This window comes from Helianthus annuus, chromosome 13, assembly GCF_002127325.2.
Source record: "Helianthus annuus cultivar XRQ/B chromosome 13, HanXRQr2.0-SUNRISE, whole genome shotgun sequence".
In the NCBI taxonomy this organism is placed as follows: Eukaryota; Viridiplantae; Streptophyta; class Magnoliopsida; order Asterales; family Asteraceae; genus Helianthus; species Helianthus annuus.
The window spans coordinates 78278237-78300720 of record NC_035445.2 but is presented as its reverse complement, the minus strand read 5'-3'; the positions used below and the strand labels follow the sequence as shown (position 1 = coordinate 78300720).

General features: G+C 35.5%; 2 protein-coding genes across 2 annotated transcripts; one reads left to right on the top strand and one right to left on the bottom strand.

The window, feature by feature from the left end:
- Positions 1–271: 271 nt before the first annotated feature.
- LOC110898279 (R-linalool synthase QH1, chloroplastic) lies at positions 272–12742 on the bottom strand. Its single transcript, XM_022145044.2, has 7 exons — positions 12470–12742; positions 11945–12218; positions 11366–11738; positions 2349–2567; positions 2102–2240; positions 1765–2013; positions 272–777 (listed from the first exon to the last, which is right to left on the bottom strand). Exons 1-7 carry the CDS (start codon positions 12698–12700, stop codon positions 478–480), a joined length of 1785 nt encoding a protein of 594 aa, XP_022000736.1. The 5' UTR covers positions 12701–12742; the 3' UTR covers positions 272–477.
- A 4337-nt stretch (positions 12743–17079) lies between these two features.
- On the top strand, positions 17080–19052 carry LOC118485789 (protein FAR1-RELATED SEQUENCE 5-like). The gene is made up of 5 exons (XM_035982240.1): positions 17080–17138; positions 17213–17474; positions 17632–18204; positions 18256–18347; positions 18443–19052. Exons 1-5 carry the CDS (start codon positions 17080–17082, stop codon positions 19050–19052), a joined length of 1596 nt encoding a protein of 531 aa, XP_035838133.1.
- The last annotated feature ends 3432 nt before the right edge of the window (positions 19053–22484 follow it).

The window sequence follows — 22484 nt, the reverse complement described above, 5'->3', positions numbered from 1 at the left end:
GTACTGAGGATAGCAATCTGGAAGATTAGACATAAGCTTTAACTAACATAAGACAAAATAGTTTACAAGTTAAATAACTTCAACAGACTTAGTATACTTGAACGGCATAAAAATGCAAGGACAACCTGCGTTGATTCATGACGAGTATGACTAAGGGATTTCTACGTGTATAAGCCTTTCTCGACAAATTGGGTTGTCGGTGATACTTATTCGTTTTGTAGTACATTTTAACTTTTTTATTTACTTTCTAGTGTCTTACCGAGGATAGCAATTGGGAAGATTAGACATAAGCTTCAAGTAACATAAGAGATAAGTAGTTTGCAAGCTAAGCAAATTCAGTAGACTTAATATACTTGGACCGCATAAAAATAAAATGAAAATACAAGGACAATTATTCAACTCCCTAAAAAATATAAGTTACTCGGATACGTATTTAATAAATAAGTTTCACCTCCAATGCGAGATACACACTCTTGACTATTTTGTCCCTTCGATTGCATTAAAAAGCAATGATGATAGGTGAGATTTCGTTATATCGGGACGACCATGCCCATCTCCTTCTCCATACATGAATTGTGCCATTCTAGCCATGTTTGATGCATATTCGACGTACTCTCGTGAAAATTGAGAATTGGCACGTGTTCGTTCTTTGTTAAGTTTCTTCCACGTGTCCCGAATCATTTCTTTGATGTACTTTCTAGCTTCTTCTTCTGTTGCACCACTCTCGTGCATGTAACACTGGATTGATTTTGGAATGTCTCCTCTTGCTAGTTCATCCTTAAAAACATAAGAGAAATTGTAAGTATGTGTGTGTATATAGATACATACATAGACACACAAACACACACACATATACATGGGGTATGGATATGATAAAAAGGACCAAAATCATTGAAAGGGTAGGAAGACATAGGAGAATGACACATACATAAATCTGGAAAATGGGTGGAATGGTATAAGAGTAATCTTGTCATTTCTCGGCACATACACCCTATTTTTAAACATCAGCAACTTTTTCATACGTTAAACGGTTTTTTTTTTTTAAATACACCATAAAATCTAGTGTTTGTTTATCTTTCCAACGAGTATGATATTGCCATATAAAACTCAGAAAGAAAAAACGACAAAATAGAATAGTTTTTGTTTTTTTTATTATAATTAATTTAAACATTTTTTATTTTTATAAATTTTCAGGTTGTTTTGTAAAGTTTTGATTATGTCGTTACGACATGCTTATTATTACTATAAAGATGCCAATATAAAATTTGTGCAAAATCGAGTTGCGCAAAGTAACGTCATTTTCCCTTTTCTGTCATTCTAATAATTTAGCATTTTTATTTAAAGTAACGTCATTTTCACTTTTCTGTCATTCTAATAATTTGATGTAACGTGTTATAAAATCCAAAATAAACAATTGCGGTGTGTTTATCTTATCAATGTTTTGGTAATTAAAAGTTTTGTTTAAAATCGAACGGTGTGAATATAACTATTTTTTTACCTCGATGAACCAAATTGATATCATCTTAACCATACCACTACCAGCATTCGGCTTTGTTGTTTTCTTGACTTTTTAGTATGATGAATCATTACCTTTTGAACAACATCTATATTAACATTTGTATGTATAATTTTAATTAATGTAAACCATGTGTTGATTGCTATATCAAGTGTTGGTATCGTACCGGTATACCGCTTTCAACCAAATCCCCGGCGCGTATAGCGCACCACGTGGTAACTCCCACCAGTTAATAAAAAAATGCATACCGTGGATGTCCCCAAGTCATCAGCCAGTCGTAAGACTAGTGACGAGTAGCGATCTATTTTCTCGAATTCTTCCATGCGTTGCAAGATTTCTTGGGTTGCACCAACCGATGTTGCAAATTTAGCATGCATGAGTACTACGGGACCAGATATTGACACATAACCATTATCCAAGTACTCTTGGAGTGTTGGTTTATACCCACTATAGTACCACCTTGCTTCTACTAGGTAGGCCTTGCATAGATCTGCCCACTACAATATTACCGTTCCAAAAAAAAGTTATAGATAATAGATCTGACATAACATTATTATAGTTCAACATCAAAGATAGTTTAGTTACTGCTTTCTTAAGGTACGGGAGGATGAGGATCCCTGTGTTTCTTAATGTGTCATACGAGATCTCATTAATCGTGTTGTAGAATCCGTGGAAACCTATCTTCATGTAATCCGGGAGTTCCTCAATCGCATCGATATCCCATCTGCCGATTAGATTTTTAATCAGTTCTCATAAGCTATATGATTCGAATGAACACGAACACAAATGTACGAGCTTGATAAACATGAGTTCTAAGTACATTATGGTGTACCTGTCTATCACGTTGGTAAATCGTTGAAGTTCATCCAAAGTACCATACACGTCATAAATATCATCTATAGCGGTGACCATGGCAACACACCTGACTAATGAACTCCTTCCAATGCTATAGTGCGGTAGGTAACCAAAACCAACCGTCCACAGAAAACTCGGCACTAAGCTGTCTCGAATAAAGCTAAGCTCCCTAGCCCATTTTAAATTTCTCCACCACCTAAAATATATATAGTATGTGTGAGGGTTGGCTTAATCTATTTGTGATGATCTTAACACGTGAAAAATATGATAATACATGTATTGTATACGGTCCCTAAAATAGAGACAGTTATAGTTGGAGTGGGTTTTAATGAAAAGCAGAAATTTCTAAGTATATATAGTGATTATTTGCTCTACTTGTCAAAACTGAAAATTAAACAATATTTAACGTAAATCACCTATTGAAATCCAATTTGTGAAATATAAAATAAAGGGTGTACATATTCAGACACCTTATTCCCTAAATCCACACCCTTCTAGACGCCTCGTATAGCCCTATACGAGGCGTATAGGTTTGCTTTTCCCGACCAGCTTCTGCACCTCGTACAACGTCACATCAGTCAACTTATACGGGGAGTCTAGCCCTGTACGAGGGGTCAATACGAAGGTACTTAGACGCCTCGTATAGGTCTATACGAGGCGTCTTGGACTGACAGATTTGACTATGATGAGACTATGCCCGACATGACTTAAAGGCATACGGGGAGTAAAGACCTATACGAGGCGTCTTTAACTCACATAAAATGCAACCTACAGTGCGTTCTTGGTCCACATCCGAGCATTCAACAAACAAACACTCACATTCTGTTTCTTCTTTTATTTGTCTTTGCGTTATTATCATCCCGGAGTGTTGAAATGTCATCATATTGGGACGGCAACTATATCTTCGGGCAGTATTCTAGCGAAAAGTGGGGGCACGAAAGCGTTGCGGTAACAGTTATTAGCGTAAATGTTTTAATTGCTTGTTGTTTTAGTTTATTATTTACTAATGATGATACGGTTGTCTATTTTGGAGGAGTCTGGCGTTCCCGATTCTAATGAGCAAGAGGAGGTTGTGTCTAGTATACAAGGAAAACAAAACAGCCCGTTTCTAGATTTGAACAAGCATCCTCCTGTTGATGAAACAGCCCCTGTAGATGACTCATACCATGCCAGTGGATACGGAGGAGACGGTGGATACGGAGGAGACGGTGGATACGGAGGAGACCGTGGATACAAAGGAGACGGTGGATACGGAGGAGACGGTGGATACGGAGGAGACCGTGGATACGGAGGAGACGGTGGATACGGAGGAGACGGTGGATACGGAGGAGACGGTGGATACGGAGGAGACGGTGGATACGGAGGAGACCGTGGATACAGAGGAAACCGTGGATACGGAGGAGACGGTGGATACGGAGGAGACAGTGGATACGGTGGATACGGGGGATACGGTGGATACGGAGGAGACGGTGACCATCAGCAATTCATTTCCCCGGGCACTCCTTATGTTCATCAAAACAATTCGGACGTTGGAGGATATGGTGGTTATGGTGGATATGGTAGATATGGTGGTGAAGCACCTCCGATTCTGGACAGTCTGTACTTAAAAAAAACGGTATAAATTACTATTTTATTATTAATATTTTTATTATTATTATTTTTATTATTATTATTATTATTATTATTATTATATTATTATTATTATTATTATTATTATTATTATTATTATTATTATTATTATTAATATTGTCGATGTTACAGGTTTTCAACTCCTTAGATGAACTAAAGAAACGGATACAAGAAATAGCAAATGCGGATGGTTTCGTTATTGTCACCCGTCGATCAAAGAAAATTGGGGGAAGAACCGGGAGGGTATGGCTTGAATGTGATCGTGGTGGTGAACACCAGAGTACAGCAACACTTAGAAAAGCTGGAAGCAAAAAAACCGGTTGCCCGTTTTACCTGCTGGCTGTCCGAAACCACCCGTATGAAACCTGGGAGATAAAAGACGGAACAATTGAACATAACCACGAACTTTGTGAGGACCTGTCGGCCCACGCGTTTGTGCGAAGGTTTACTCCAAGCGAAATGAAACTGATCGAGCAACTGACAGCTCAAAACATGGAGCCGCGCAAAATATTTCAAACGATAAGGAAGCAGGACCCCGACAGGTTTCATGTTCAGAAAGACGTTCAAAACGTTGTAGCGAAGATTAGAGCCGAACAAAGACAAGGATTGACTCCCATGCAGTCACTAGAAAATGTGCTGATGAACAACGACTTTATTTACGAGACACGGGAAGAACCCGGAACAGAGATCGTAACAGAGATCTTCTTTCTTCATCAGGACTCGAGAGTCATGTGGCGTGCATCCCCCACGTCATGATGATCGATACAACGTACAAGACAAACATATACAATATGCCCTTTATCCAGATTGTTGGTATGACGCCTACCAACAAATCGTTTATTATCGCGCATGCCGTTGTTAGTAAAGAACGGGGTGATAACTTTGTGTGGGTGCTTGAGAGGGTTAAGGCAATGTTGGATGAATGTATGGAGCCACGTGTGATTTTAACGGATAGAGACCTAGCCCTTATGGGCGCGTGTGCTAAAGTATTTCCAGACGCCTCCAGGCTTCTTTGCAGGTGGCACATACAACAGAATGTTATGAAGCACTGCAAGGGTGCCTTCACAGACGACGACTGGAAGAAATTTATGTCATTCTGGGGGACATTGATTGAGTCTCCATCCATACCCATCTACGACTACCACTTGCGCAACATGCGAAAGCGACTTGTGGAGTGCAAACGTTCTAGTAAGTTTTTCTAATAACATACGACTCACCTATGCAAATTTTATTAAATTATTTTTACTTTTTAGGAGTCTTCAAATACGTGTACGATAACTGGCTAAAAGACTATAAGGAGATGTTTGTCTTTGCGTGGACTGATAAGAGGCGCAACTTTGGTAATCGTACTACAAACAGAGTTGAGAGCCAACATGCCAACTTAAAGAGATACGTCGAAGATAGGAGCTCGCTGGACCGTATAGTTGGTTGTGTCCGGGATATAGTTGAGACACAGTTCGGTGAAATAAGGAAGACTTTTCGAGAAAGCATCGAAAAAACAATGAAACACCACAAACACCCGATGTTTCAACACCTACTTGGAAAAGTATCCCACAAAGCCCTTGACTTGTTGCATGGAGAGGCAATTAGGAAGCTAGATGTCTTGGAGCGCTTTAATTCATCATGTGGTTGCCAAATGTGGCACAGCTGTGGGTTGCCCTGTGCTTGTAGGATAGAAAAGTACATGCGTGAAGGTAATAATTGTTGAACGTACAACACTTGTGTGATATATTTCCTTTTTTCATTTTACTTAAACAATATTGTTTTTAACCGTGCAGAGCGTCCGATTCAACTCGAAGACATAGACGTCTTCTGGCGGAAACTTAACTTCCAAAGTTGTAAATTTATAGACGACTCCCTTGACGTGGTCGAAGAGCTAGATGTTGTTAGACAACAATTACAGTCGCACCCCCCAGCTCAGCAAAAAAGCCTGCTTTCAAAGATTAAAGCGGTGTTGACTCCAACGAAATCTACCAAGAAACCACCGGTTGTCCAACAAAATACTCGTGGCCGACCAACAACAAAGCAGGTACAAGAAAGGTTGGACGAGGCCTCTCGTATAGATGAAGAATAGAGGAGAAGCTCCTTCGGTGATGCAAACACGTGCTTTGAAGGTTCACGACAAAGTAAGTACGATAAACCTCGCCACAGCTCGTACGTTCCGTCTCAGGCCTCACAACAGTCGGTTATAAGGTCCCAAAAACCCAAAGCGACCCTAAGCCGTTCAAAGAGCTCTAAGAAGAAAGAGACACGAGATGATCACGGTTTTCCTTTAATCATTGGGGACGAGTACGTGGGAATCATCGAATGGTTTAAGTCTGACATTCTGCCAGTGTTCCATCCGTACGTCTCGTGCAAACGAGATGTGATGCCGGACGGTCATTGTGGGTTTCGGTCTGTGGCTGTGGGCTTAGGGATGGATCAGAGTTCATGGGGGCTTATTAGGAGGGACCTTGTCCAAGAAATGGATCAGAATGAATCGATCTGGTTCCCAATATTTGAAGCATGGGCTGATGGTTATTTTTACACGCATCGTCAGGGCCTAATTTGGGATTCAGTGGCCGGTTGTGGGGAGAATCACTGGATGGACTTCCCCTTTGCAGGACTTCTTATTGCACAAACGTACGGTATCAGGGTGCACCTGTTAACGACAACCATGGGTGCGAGTTCCACTTACTTCCCAATACTAAGTCCTCCGGCTAATCAACAACCATTATTCATAACGCTTACACATGTTAACGAGAACCACTTCATACATGATAAGCTGGAAGGGGGTTATCCTATGCCACCAGCACACGGGCTATGGTTGACCCACCGAAGACCCCACACAGAACAATGGGAAGATATGTACTTGCCACGTCTAGAATGGTATACATCGATAATGAATCCTCGACCAAGATCAAACCCCAGTCTTAATTACATAGATAGTTACACGGAAGAATGATTTTTGTAATTAATAGTATTTTATTGTAATTAATAGAATTTTATTGTAATTATTAGTATTTTATTGTAATTAATAGTATTTTTTTTGTAATTAATAGTATTTTTTTGTAATTAATAGTATTTTTTTGTAATTAATAGTATTTTTTTGTAATTAATAGTATTTTTTTCGTAATTAATAGTATTTTTTTGTAATTAATACTATTTTTTTGTAATTAATAGTATTTTTTTGTAATTAATAGTATTTTTCTAAAATTTTTCTACAAAAAAATACAAATATACGACTCGTATAGAACTAGACGCCTCGTATATTGTTGCACAAAAGACCATTTAGCCCCTGATATGCCCCCAATCTAGGCTTATTTCAGGGAAAAAGTAATTTTACCCTAACCAGACGCCTCGTATAGGGCTATACTGAGCGTATGTTTGAGCGGGCTTTTGAAAATTTAAATTTTGAATATCTGAATTTCAAAATTTGAATTTTTTGAACATGGACGCTTCGTACAGACCTGTACGGGGCGTCTGTTTGAGCGGTAACATTTCTTTTGTTTTAAATTTGAATTTTGAAAATATTTTTGGTTAATTACTATTTTACCCCTAAATGTCCCCAGTATAGCCATTTAGCAGGGGCTCAAAGGTAATTTCAAGCCTATACGATGCGTACAGGTCTGTACGAGGAGTACAACTGAGGCGGCAACTTTATCACCTTTTCTTTTTTTAATTATTAAAAAGTATTATTAAATTACCATTTTACCCCTGTTTAGCCCTCAGTATAGCCTTTTTTCAGGGGCAAAATGGTAATTAACCATTCCAGAAATATCTTTCTGGTTTGGTTAATTACCATTTTGCCCCTGAAAAAAGGCTATACTGAGGGCTAAACAGGGGCAAAATGGTCATTTAACAAAAAGAATAGACGCCTCGTATAGATCTATACGAGGCGTCTAGTCTTCGTACAACACAGGGGGGGGGGGGCTAGACGACACAGATCACACACCCAAACAAAAAACACACACATACGCTGCTGCTTGATCTATACGCCTCGTACGTATTTTCAACCGTATTTTTGAAGAATCGAAGCATCACCGGTACGTATTTCATCCCGTAGTTAAGTATTTTTGTCTCGTTTATGCCTTTAGACCGTAGGTTTGCCCTAAAATTTGAATTTTGTTGGGTTTTGGGGGTTTGAGTATGAGGATGATGATGAACTTGTAGAACAGGACGCCGAGTATAGCCCTATACGAGGGTCTGATTTTTTTTTTTATTATTATTGTTATTATTGTTTATTGTTATTATTATTATTAATTATTATTATTGTTATTATTATTATTATTTATTAATTATATTATTAAATATTATTATTATTATTATTTATTAATTATTATATTATTATTATTATTATTATTTATTAATTATTATTATTAAAAACATTATTATTATTGTTATTTATTATTTATTAATTATTATTATATTATTATTATATTATTATTTATTAATTATATTATTAAATATTATTATTATTATTTATTAATTATTATATTATTATTATTATTATTTATTAATTATTATTAAAAACATTATTATTATTGTTATTTATTATTTATTAATTATTATTATATTATTATTATATTATTATTATTATTATTATTAATATTATTATTGTTATTAAATATTATTATTATTATTATTATTTATTAATTATTATTATTAAAAACATTATTATTATTGTTATTTATTATTTATTAATTATTATTATATTATTATTATATTATTATTATTATATTATTATTATTATTATTATTATTTATTTATTTATTATTGTTTTATTTATTATTGTTTGTATACGTATACAGTATTTATTATGGAGGACGATCTGATACCGGGCGATGACATTCACATAGAGCCGGTTCAGCAGGGTCCACGACGGAGACAGCGACCGCCTGTGGATACGCTGCAGGGGCATCCATATCTAGAGTTTCCCGACGGCACTGACGCCGCCCGTCATTGCCAAAAGCTTAGGAGGATGCACGTTGGATCGCATGCATCGATCGACTGGGATGCGATGGAGGAGATTGCTGAGACGCCGAGAGTGCGTCGGTTTATACCTATCGATTCGCCGTGGCATCGTCTTTTTGATTTGGCGCACACGCCGACCTACAGGGAGCTGCTGGTCGAGTTCCTTTCGTCATTCACATTTCACCCTCCTGGGGAGCCAGTGCCGCTTCCGTACCCAGGTGCTCCCCATCCGCCTGAGGTTTCTTTCAGGCTTGCTGGCGTTATGCGTTCGATGACGCTAGCACAGTTTGCGGTGCATTGTGGTTTATACATGCAGGAGGAGATCGAGACTGAGATTTACACAGCGGGGCTAGTGGTGGTTGAAAAACCCACTCTTGTAGGGTTTTGGCAGGTGATTGCGGGGGCGGATCATTGGGAGCACGAAAAGTCGAAGGGGAGGGTGTCGTTTGTTAGGGACCCACTATACAGGTATGTACGTTTATTATTGCAATTATTGTGATTATATGCACTGTTTATTAATCTCTGTTTTTGTATTTCGCTAACACTATCTGCAGGTATCTGCACCATTTGCTCGCCACTTCTATTTCAGCGCGCGGCTACAGCTGTGAGTGGTGTACGACCACAGATCTTTTTTTCCTTTACTGAGGCCCTGCGCGCTAGCACACGATCTAGCCCAGTACTTCGCCTCCGGCCATCACCGGCAGGAGCGCGGATTTTTGTATGGCGGGGCGTACGTGACCGTCATTGCCCGTTCATTGGGCCTCGTACCACACCAGGACCCACATCTACGGACGCCGGCCATCATGCCGACGCGGATGGGTATGCAGTCGCTATGGGGGATGAGGGTTATCAAGAGGTTCCCCGTTGGCCCGCGGTTTAAAAACCGCGACGGGGGCGTATGGAGAGAGGAGGCCCTACCAGAGCATTTCGAGCCCATTCATCCTCCTGCAGATCCTGCTGATGTAGTGCCCGTGGAGGACCCTCCGGAGGATCTAGACGGTGCAGCGGAGCCACAGCCACCGCCACCTGCCGGGGCACCTCAGTTTCCACGTCACGTTATTCGAGGTGGTGCCCCAGGAGCTGCGCTACATCCGGATGTACGAGCCAGGCTTGACAGGCTCGACGATTTGGTAGGTTGGCTGGTACGGGCGGAGCAGGATAGAAGAGAGAGAGAGGGATTACCCCCGATACCGCTTCCACCGGTTCGAGCACCACATCAGCAGCACCACCCGCAGCAGCAGCATCAGGATTCAGATTCGGATTTGGATGCATAGACCTGTTGTTGTTTTTATTGTTATTATGGATGTACAAACTTATCTTATATATTTTTTGTTATGGATGTAAACATTTATCTTATATATGTCATATTTATGTTTGTTTTCAGTTATTCGGTTACTTAATGATTGTTGTCTTAAATTTAGATAATATGGAAACAATATAACCCCCTGAATATAATACGGAAACAATATTTGAAAGAAATAAAATTTTAATCGAAAGAATAATATTTAAAAAAGTAAAATGTTAAAAACAATATAATATTTAATCAATATAATATATTTAAAGAGCCGATTTTTAAAATAGTTGATTTAATCGATATAAAACAAAAACTTTTTTAAACTTTTTATAGTGTAAAAAAAAAAAAAACAAAAACAAAACTTTTTTAAAAACCAAAAAAGAACGATTTTTAAAGGCAAATAGTTAATTTTTAAAAAACAAAAACTTTTTATAGTGTAAAAAAGAAAAAAAAACTTTTTTTAAAACCAAAAAAAATTTCAACAAAAAAACACATCTTCAAAAACTATCCAAAAAACCATACCAAAACCCACCAAAACACCCCTCATTTCAGCCAAAAAAAAAACCAAACATGGACGCCTCGTATAGCCCTATACCCTGCGTATAGGGTTCCTTAAACAACGTGTCTGACACCCTCTGAGACCCCATCGAATTCAGTGCATGTACGCCTCGTATAGAGCTATACGAGGCGTCTAGGTTTCAAAAAGTGTGAAAATAGGCGCAGGAGGTGTCCAAATAGATCCAGCCAAAATAAATCACAACGATAAATGACACTAAGTGCTAATCCTAACAATTTCTAATATGTTGACAGACAAAAAATTGCATAACCGTATTCAAATAATCGAAAAATAATGTACGGTTTTATTGTATAATCAAGAAAATTGGGACTCCAAGGTAGGGTTTATATTTTTGATACAGTTATAAGTCATCGCTAGGTAGATGTATATACATAAATAATAAGTTTTTTTTAAAGGCATATATTATTATTAACAACCACCAACCCTTAGCAATAACTAGTAACTAAATAGTTTGATTCTAGCTCCTTGCTACTTTGTTATTATATATTGTCAATCCAAAAATATATATATTTGGCGCACATGATATAGAAGTGATACATACCTTGATGCCTGTTTTAGATCTTCAATATGAACAGCCTGAACCGTATTAAAATCCAATTTTGCAAGCTCCAACATTGTGGGATTCATGTCACTTCTTTTCTCGTATACTTCAATAAACCACTTAGACTCTATTCTTGGCACTCTCCAGTGCAGTGGAAGCTCCAAAGCATGGCTTACTAAGGATGATATACTCTCATCCATCTTGTTTTGATTTTCTTTGAGATATTTTGCTGTGAAGTTACTAACATCGTCCAGTATACTTTCATCCTCAAATGAATGATAAGAAGCCTCGTACAAATTCAACATTACCATCATATCCTCGAGCGAGTGTGGCTTAAGATTTTGAGTCTTGTCCTTAAAGTTGTGAAATATGTCTAAATGTAGAGCAAAGTTTAATAAATATTACTTTAATCTGTTTTATTAACATCAACCAAATTTCATGCACGAAAAAACAATCAATACAAATGCATATAACTTATATTAGTTGGCAGTTTCTATTTTTTTTTTCTTTTGCATCATGTTAAATCTTCAAGTATGTTCTTTGTGAATATAAATTCCTGAATCATATATGATTTTGTACCTTGAGGAACCTGGTTATAACCATGTTGTCTCAGTAGTCGAAATCCAAGGGCTTCAAGGTTCAAATCCATGGTGTTCCACTTGTCATGAGTTTTGAAGTAATTGTTGTAAATCACATCCAATAGATTTCGTATTTCATCTTCAAAGTGATAAGATATTCCGAGTCTCTGCAAATCATCAATCAACTCTAGCGTACTCAATGGACTTCCCACTTTGCGTATTATCATCCTCACCCCATCCTTCAAAGTATCTGCTCTTGCATTGTAATCTTCTCCCTAGATGGTTGAATATTAGTACAAGTGTTCGCAGTGGCGGATTTAGAAAATAATTATAGAGGCAACGTTAAATTTTTTTCTATAGGGGCAGCAAAATAAAAAAAAAAAGTCAAATTTAAAAAAAAATTACACTACTGCCGGAGTGTTAAGGGGTAGGGGAGGCTACCCCTTGTTCTAAGGTATATCCGCCACTGAGTGTACATTATATACTACTAGAATTAGTATAAATGGAATTAAAATTGCAATCATACTGTGTATTCACTAGAAAGTGATTGAATATCATCAAATGACCATAATGATGGCGCATAGTTTGCTGATCGTCTAGGGACGGGTTCAACCGTTCTGACAACCTTGGCAGTGATAAGCTTCTTTGATGTGGATTGTGATGAATGTAGTGGCCTCCCAATGTCAAATTGTCTGCATCTATCATGGTGATTTTTGTAATGGGGAATTAAACAAGAAATAGAGCATATTGAAGCCATCTTGAAAGAAATAAGCTAAAAAGTAATAAACCGGTATAAGATTTGTTTTGAGTTGTTGTTACTATGCATGTGTGTATATATAGACGAAGATGTAAACGTGATGCGGGCCCAAGTGTGGAAGAGTGGGCCATCTTGTATTTGGAGGCCCAAGATCGCGTAACAAAAGGGGCTTCACTAAAATGGCTCTAACTTGGGCTACGCGGGTCCGTTTTGGGCGTGTGACCAGGTGAAACGAACGGGAGAACGAGCTCTATCTTGCTACAAACCGCCTATGGCGGTTTGGGTCATCGTCCAGGCCGAAAAAACGCTTATTTCTATTAGTTTTTTCCATTTTTATGTTTTTTCAAGTATTTTGGGCGTTTTGTTTTTGGGCTTGTGTTTGGCCCGTTGTCTTTTTTAGGCCCATTTCGAATTTCTGTCTCTATTTATGTATTGCCCTAGTCATTTGAACAATCAGACTTGAATTTTGAGAAAACTGATTTTTTCACTTCAAATTCCGTGCCCTTTGGATTGAATTTTGGGGTTGGGGAAGAACTACACAGGTATTCGTAGAATCAACGTGTTTGATCTTCATTTATCGTACCACGCACTACATCAAAACGTTACTCGTTGGAAACAGTAAGTTTCATAGACCTATTATCACATGTCTATTATTAATATAAATAAAAAAAGAAAGGGTCCTAATAACCCCACATCCCAAAATCTTTATTTCACACCCTGTATACGGACCGTATAACGTTATACGAGCCGTATAGAATAATTTAACATGACAAATATTGGGCGGTCTAATATTATATAGCTCGTATAATGTTATACGGCTCGTATACATAGAAAAAATATTAAGCCGTATAACATTCTATACTGATCGTATAACATTATACGGGTCGTATAATATTATAAGAGTTTTGGGTCGTATAACATTATAAGGGTCTTATAAAATTCTATACGGGCCGTATAATGTTATACGGCCCGTATACATAGATATAAAAACATTCTTTGACATTTTTTGTTGCAACAATGATTTATACGGCCTGTGTAACTCTATACAAACCGTATATATATGTAGGGATTTGAAAATAAGATTTTAGGGGTGTGAGAATAGTGGTAGCCTACAAATATAATGTTGCATGACTGACGTATAGATAAAAATATAAAGTTGCATGACTGACGTAATAAAATGAGTTAAATGCCATTTTAGTCCCTGTGGTTTACGCCATTTTGCCAGTTTAGTCCATAGGTTTCATTTTTCGCCTGTGGATCCAAAAAGGTTTCAGTGTTGCCATTTTAGTCCACTGGGTTAACTTCATCTATTTTTATGTTAGCAAAAAGGGCAATTCGGTGTGGACTAAAATGACAATGCTGAAACCTTTTTGGACCCACAGGCGAAAAACAAAACCTTTAGACTAAACTGACAAAATGATCCAAACCACAGGGACTAATGACATTTAACTCTAACAAAATATTTAACTTTTATAAGATATTAAAATATTTCCCCTAATGACATCTATTCAAAGATTGTGGATTGTGCTGTATATTTTTTAAAATGGAAAGAGCCTCAGATTTGTCATTATTCTGTATGAACCTCCACATTGTTACGTGGCCTTTAACCTTTGGGGCGGAGGTTGAGCGAAAAGTCGATTGTATCCGGACTTTTAAAATTCAAATCGGTCGAGGTCGTACTATTAAAAATTCAATATTTTACAATAAAAAATAAGATTTTAAAAATTTTTGGGAAAATTAAACACTACGAGCGAAAAATCGGTGGAGACCATGGCACCCCCGGACCTCCATTAACCTCCACCAGTGGTCCAAATGAAAGTTGTAACATTAAACTTAATGAAATTGGAGGTGATTTATTACTATTCAAAATCACACAGGAGGCAAGTATTGATGTTTATTTTAGAAGCTCGATATTTAAATTGTGACAAGGATTAAAAGTGATTAAATTAATGGGAATGATCATGTAATATAATATTTTTTTCAAAGTAAATTTACATAAATTGCCCACGTAGTATGTTCATATTTTAGTTTTAATTCGCAAATTCAATAAATTACACACTTAGTCTCAAACTATACATTTTGTAACACGGTTGATCCAAGAACTAAAACAATTAAACTAGGGTTAACTTTTCCGTTAACTTTTAACAAATGAGCAAACACCATTAGCTTAAAAAAGTGTGTGCGTACGCATTCACACATCCACCCTCATGTATATTATATGTATATAGGGAATGGTTAAATTGGAACCCAATTTAAATGAGAATACCTAAGAAAATCCTATGTAGAAAACTTTTTTTATAAAAATTTTAGGGCATGTAATATACAATTTTCAAGGAGCTTGAGCTGGAAAAAAAATAAAAAGTGTCTGAAAGATTCATTTTTAAAATAAATAAGTTTTCTACATAACAGATGTCCAACAACATTTTTACCAAAAACATATATATTACATATTATTTATTTATTTATTTTAAAATATCCACTTGGTTCTTTTTTGACTTTTTATTCTCGAACATTCTTAAAAATATGTATATTATATGTCCTAAACCATTTTAAAAAAAATATATATTTTGTTACATGGTGTTACACAAAGTATTACACATGGTTTTTACAGGTTTGTCAACTTAAGTGAGTTTTCATTCTACTATTCTTATATATATATATATATATATATATATATATATATAGAGAGAGAGAGAGAGAGGATGAGGTTCAAGAGTGAACAACATCCTTGATTGTAAACCTTGTGAATTAATCTCAACCATTGGTTTCAATTCTTGATAAAAAGGGCAAGATTGTAATTATATAAATTATTTTTTTTAAATTCCTTTTTGATAAACCAATGGCAGTTACAATTCCTATTTCTCTGCATATTTTACGTGATCTTATTTAATTATATTCAATTCTATGATATACAAGTCCAATAATTAAAACGATTCAAACCCTGCTAATTGTTTAATCACTACATCGATCATGGAGGATGCTCATAATAGCGGCTTCAACGGACAAGACCCAATATAACAAGATGACTTCAATCCAGTTTTTTACACTACTATGAATCGTCCAGGTTATTTTCTGATCAGTTTGGTCATCTTCTTCGCCTAGTTCTTTGTCATCAGTTTCCCGTTCATGGCATTTAATGATCGTCATTCCGTTTGATTGATTTATATTTTGGTTGTTAACATGTACTCAGTTTTTATAGAATTCGTGAATGAGATATTTGAATGACTTGTTTACAGATATATTGTAGTAATTGAATAGTTTAGGATAATAAAACAGTTGCATGTACACATATATACTAAACATCTCTGAATATTTTAGAATGACTTGTTTACAGATTTAGTGGAGTAACTGAATATTTTTAGGATAAGATAACAGTGCATGTACACATATGTACTGCTCACTCCTGAGATATTGGATGACTTGTTTACATATATATATATATATGAGTAACTGAATATTTTTAGGATAATAAAACAGTTGCATCTACACATATGTACTGAACATTCCTGAATATTTTAGAATGACTTGTTAATTTATTCTTTTGCCAGCTTTTTTTTTATGATATATTAATTTGTATAACAAACTTCCTGAAGCTTAATTAATTATGCTTGCTTTCTATATTAATGATCAGAGTCAGTTGCTAGCAACGTATACGAAACACCTAACGGCAGTAGGTATTGGACGCTAGTTGTTCCGCCCGGTTTCAAACCCTTTGTGAATGCGAGATTTACGTCGATGGAAGCTACTATTGCAATGTACTAGGAATATGCATAACTTGTAGGTTTTTGTACACGGTTGGGTACTTCTAAGAAAGAAGAGATCGGCGACAAAATAATAACAAATCTCCGATATGTCTTGTGTTCTAGAGCCAAGAAACCTAAAGGCACCGATGTTCAACCGTCTGAGGTTGATACTATTTCCCCCCAAAAGACGCTCAAACATAAAAGTTACAGACTGTAAAGCCTGTGTAAAATTTAAACGTCTGAAGGATACAGATGAAGTTGAATTATATGACTGGGTAGAACAACATAACCATGGGTTTATGTCCCCGGAAAATCATGATTTATCTCAAAAGAAGAGGAAGCTTGATTTTTCCACCACCGAGTTTATAGCAAAATGCCGTAATGCTAACATTGGTCCCACGAAATCCCACAAACTTCAGGTTGTCATAAAAGGTGGTCATCATAACGTACAGGGTACCGGTTGTTGACTATAAAAATTGTGGGAGAGATATCCGAGATTTCATCGGCGAAAGAGACGTCCAAATGTTAGTTGAAAAAATGAACGCAAGATGCAAGAACAAAGAAAAATATACTTTTGATACCCAGATTTTTGACACAGAACTCCACTTGCTATTTTGGTGTGATAATGTTTCGAAAATGAATTACGAAGCATTTGGGGATGTTTTGGCTTTTGATGCAACGTACCACGCGAATATGTAAGTAATAAATTCTCATATTCTAACTATTTAGTTATTTACACTTGTGTTTTACAAATTACTTTTTTTTACAGGTACGATATGATTTTTGTTCCATTCACTGGCGTTGATCATCACAAAAAATGCATGATATTTGGTGCTGGCCTTCTTCATAACGAGACAATCGAGTCATACACATGGCTTCTACAAAAATTTGTACAAGCTCATAACGGTAGACAACCTCTTTTGGTTCTAACCGATCAAGATTGTGCCATGAAACAAGCAGTTAGCAACATATTCGACAAGTCGCATCATCGACTATGTATGTGGCATATAGTTCAAAAGATACCATCTAAGGTATTTATTTACAAACTTTCTAGTTATAACCTATTCGTACACTTGTGTACAAGTAGTATCATACACTTGTGTTCATTTGATGCATCCTTTTTATTTGTCCTTATACGGGTGTTTATTTCGACTTTGATAAGTTTTTCATTTTTTTTACAAAATACAGATCAAGGGAGACAACTTGACAAATATCGAAATAAAAGAGAAGTTTCACAAGATTGTTTGGAATGTCTATATCAAACCTGAAACATTTGAGAAAAGGTGGAATTCATTGATCGCTGAATATGGGTTAGAGTCCCATCAATGGTTGACAGAGATGTTTTCAATTCGGGAGCAATGGATTCCAGGTTACTTTCGCGAAATACCCATGTGCACTTTAATGGAAACCACATCCAGATGCGAAAGTGTAAACCATATGTTTGAAGCAGACTCGAGCGCCCATAATACATTGGTCCAATTCATGTTGTGTTATGATACGTCCATCGATGGGTTAAGAAACAAGCAACGGGAACTTTGTAATCATACTGAGACCACCAACCCAGAAAAATACAAAACAAGCTACATGATTGAACGTCATGCAAACGTCGTTTACACAAGGAAAATTTTCTACGAGGTTCAAAAGGAAATTTTCAAGGGTACAGAATGTAGTTACATTGTGGAACGGTCCCTGGTTGATGGCGTTCATTGTTTTACAGTTGCTCATCTAGATCACGAAAAGGAAGTTGTTAACGAGTTCAAGGTTAGCCAACTATCACTACTTACTAATATGATTACCTAATTTTGTATTCAGCTTTGTTTATTCAGTGTGTATTTTTACTGTACACCAGTGTTTATTACTTCCTCCAGTCATACTAACCAGCTTCTCAACCACCTTTTTATTAGGTGACCTTTAACAAGGAAAACCTGTCGGTTTCTTGTGTTTGCAATGGTTTCACCCGAGATGGATTTCTATGTCACCACGTGTTTTGTGTCTTCAGAAGCCATAATATTCAAGAGATCCTAGCCAGATACATTCATCCGAGATGGAGACGAAATGCTCTTCCGAGTGTTGTGCATAGTACGGAGAACATGTTATCCGTAGACCAATCTAGGCATGCAGTATTATGGCGCAGAATCTTAGATAACATGGACATGTGTAGAGATCGCGTATGGTGTAACATTGATAAACTAGAGGAACTAGATTCACACATTCAGGCACTTAAAGATAAGATTTTTCCTGATGTTCCATATGATGTAGAAATTAATAAAAAGGGTGTAGCAATTCAGGAAATTATTGCGCACACTGAACCGGACGAGATCTCGTGTACGACACCAAAGAAAATACGTAACAAGGGTTGTGGGAAGCACAAAAGACCGATTGGTCCACGAGAAAAAGCAATAAAAGTTGTCAAGAAGTCAAGAACGAAATGTAATTATTGCAAAAAACGAGTTAGAAAACACGACAAAAGGAATTGCCCTTTAAAAAAAGGGAAACCAACTAAGGATGACTCGTCTACAGATGAGGATGATGAGGAAGACGAAGATGAGGAAGACATGGAGATAGAATCGGACAAAACAGATAGGGACGACAACGCTAGCGATTTTTAGTATATTCATCCAAATAAACTACCTTTTTAAACTGCTTTTTCGTTAAATTTGATGATATAGACACTTACATAGGGGCATGCAAACAATGTGTTATTATATAGACCAAAAGTATCTAACATACAATAACATAGGGGCATACAAACAATGTGTTATTCATTTTTTCCTTTACATGCACAGTAAATATTGTTTTTTTAAACTAAATCCCACATACAATACACTTATGTATATCTTTTACATTACATATACCAACAGTGTTCCTATCCATATGTACTTGAAAAAACCTATTTACACATACATCAAATTGGTGTACAGATTAACAACATTAAAATCCACATATGTAGCTCAGTTTTTTTTACTTCTGTTTACAACAAGTTGACTATCCTTCTTTACATCTAGTACACAAGTGTACACTAATAACATTACATTATCGTACGAAGATAATAAGCAAGCTACAACCCATGGATACACTTGGTATTCCGACTATATCTTTTTTATCGATTTTTATGAAAAAAGCACATTTACACACACATCAAATTGCTCTACACAATCACTACATGAACATACACTAGTGTACTTCATTTTTATACTCATTTTTCAAAACAAGATAACTATACCTTCTGTACATACAATACACAAGTGTACACCAAAATATGAAGAACACATGCAACCCCCAACCCATTGCTAGACTTAGGATTTCCGGCGACACAGAGCACCGTGGAACATCCGATTCCGAACCCACATTCCGACAGCAAAGGGTGCTCATGTCATCGAATGAAAACTCAGCCAAAAATACATTCTCATACGAACATCGTTCGATTAAACATATAACACAACAACATATTGATTCCATACGATCCGATTGAACAAACCCTAACTTTCCGATTATCTTAAAAAAGAAATTAACACTTATGTACATCAAGAATCAAGGTAGTGAAGTAAAAACTTACCGTCGTTCAACTTCTGCTCTCTACCGCCGTCGGATTGCTTCTCCATCAACATTGTTTTAATCGCCGGTTGGGGGTTTTTGAAAGATTGATCTTATTCTGATTAGTAGCTACCTTCAAGGATATTTAGTTAGAGTGGATAGATAGCTATGATTATGAGGAGAAAAAGTTTTCTCACAATCAAATCACAAGAATACGTTATGTTTCCCATAATTCTAAAAGTTGTATTTTGACAAAAATATCCCTACTATTTAATTATACCTATTTTATTTTAATAATTAATTACTAAATTGGATTACAATCAAATCTCAAGATCTAATAAAACCAATGGCTAGGATTTGTTCAGTTTGTTCACAACTTAACCCTTGTTCACTCTAGAACCCTACCGTATATATATATATATATATATATATATATATATATATATATATATATATATATATAGGAGAAGGATCCGCTAGAAACCACCATTTATTGCGATAACCGCGAGAACCAGTGTGAACACAACCAAAAAATAAAAAAACACTCAATTTTTTTTTTAAATTGCTATATTTCGTCAGTAAAATTTTTTTTCGAGTAACAATTATTCATGCACATGTGCATATGTATCATTTCTTTGACAAATTCCGTAATACATTACTAATATCATACAGTTGCACTTTCATTTACACTACCATTCATAATACACTACGTTTTACATTAATTAGAAATGCATATGTGCATCTATATGTATGAACTTGTTATAACATTAACAACATTAGATACGCACATGTGCATCTATATGTATGAACATGTTATAACGTGTTTTGGTATACCACTTTGAATACACTTTCCCTTTCATCTATCATACCATCCATAATACACTACCATTACCTCCCACCCTCTGTGATACAATACCATTACCTCCTACCATCCATAATACAATTCGATTACCAATATTTCATTTTATTACATGTACATCAACAACCTTTATACCATCCAAACAACATATTACATCATCAAGTGATAAATATAATCAAACCATCAACCACTAGATATAACTAACCAAAAACATGTATATGGGCCTACTTCATCATTTAAAATCATAAACTTTTTGTACCAAAACACGTTATATCATGGTTATACATAAATGATGCACATGTGCATTTTTAATATTGGTAATGTAAAAAGTAGTGTGTTGTGGATGGTAATCTAAATGGAAGTGCATTTGTCTACTACTAGTAATATACTACGGAATTTGTCCAAGAAATGATACATATGCACATGTGCATCCATAATTGTTACTCGAAAAAAAATATTTTTTTTTGTAACGAAATATAGCGATTTTTTTTAAATATTAAAAAAAAAAATTTGTGTGTTATTTAGATTTTTTAAAGTATTTTTTTTGTGTTCACATTGGTTCTCGCAATAAAGGTGGTTCTCGCAAGAACACTATCCTATATATATATATATATATATATATATATATATATATGGGGATGGATCATGAGAAAACTAGTTTAAATGAGAAAACCAAAAAACTAACTAAAAAGGACTAAAAAGCATACCAAATTTTTTTACAACTTTTTATAAAAAAAAATTGCTATTTTTATGTATGGAAAAAAAGTTTGTTAAAAAAATTGTTATACTGCACATGTGCACTAATACGGATATAATGCACATGTGTAGTACACATAATGCACATGTGCAGTACAACAAAATATTTTTTTAAAAAACTTTTTTCCATACATAAAAAATAGCAATTTTTTATAAAAAATTGTAAAAAAAAAATTGGTATGTTTTTTTAGCTTTTTTTAGGCTTTTTTAGTCAGTTTTCTACTTTTCTCATTTAGATGTAGTTTTCTGATGATCCTCTTCCATATATATATATATAGTGGAAGGTTCAAATGAGAAGAAATTCTTTGTAAGAAGAAAAAAGAAGAAATTTCAACCAATAGAAATGCTTCATTAGACTTCATTTAATATTTGTACGTAACGTAACTATAAGGGTATATTAGTAAACTTACATATATCATTAATTGGTAGTTTCATCTTTAATAATTAACTATATTAAATTTGTAACTTATTTTTAAGATATATATTTTTCACAAAAAATAAAAATAAAATTTCATTTATAGTGTAGGATAAATACGAGGCGTGTAGGATAAATTACGAGTTGTGTAGAATAAATTTCAATGTGTGTAGGATAAATTTCGAAATGTGTAGGATAAATTTTGATGTGTGTAGGCAAAAATATTTAGTGTGGAGGATTATAGTCTTAATGACTAATTAATTAGTCAAACATAATAATAAATGAGATGAGAAAAAAACTATTTAATGTTTTACAATTATACCCTTTTATTCTTTTTCTTCTCAATAAAATTTTCTTCTCAAATGAACCTTCCCCTATATATATATATATATATATATATATATAGGGAGAAGATCATGCGAGAACCACCTCTTATTGCGAGAACCGCGAGAACCAATGTGAACACAACCAAACATG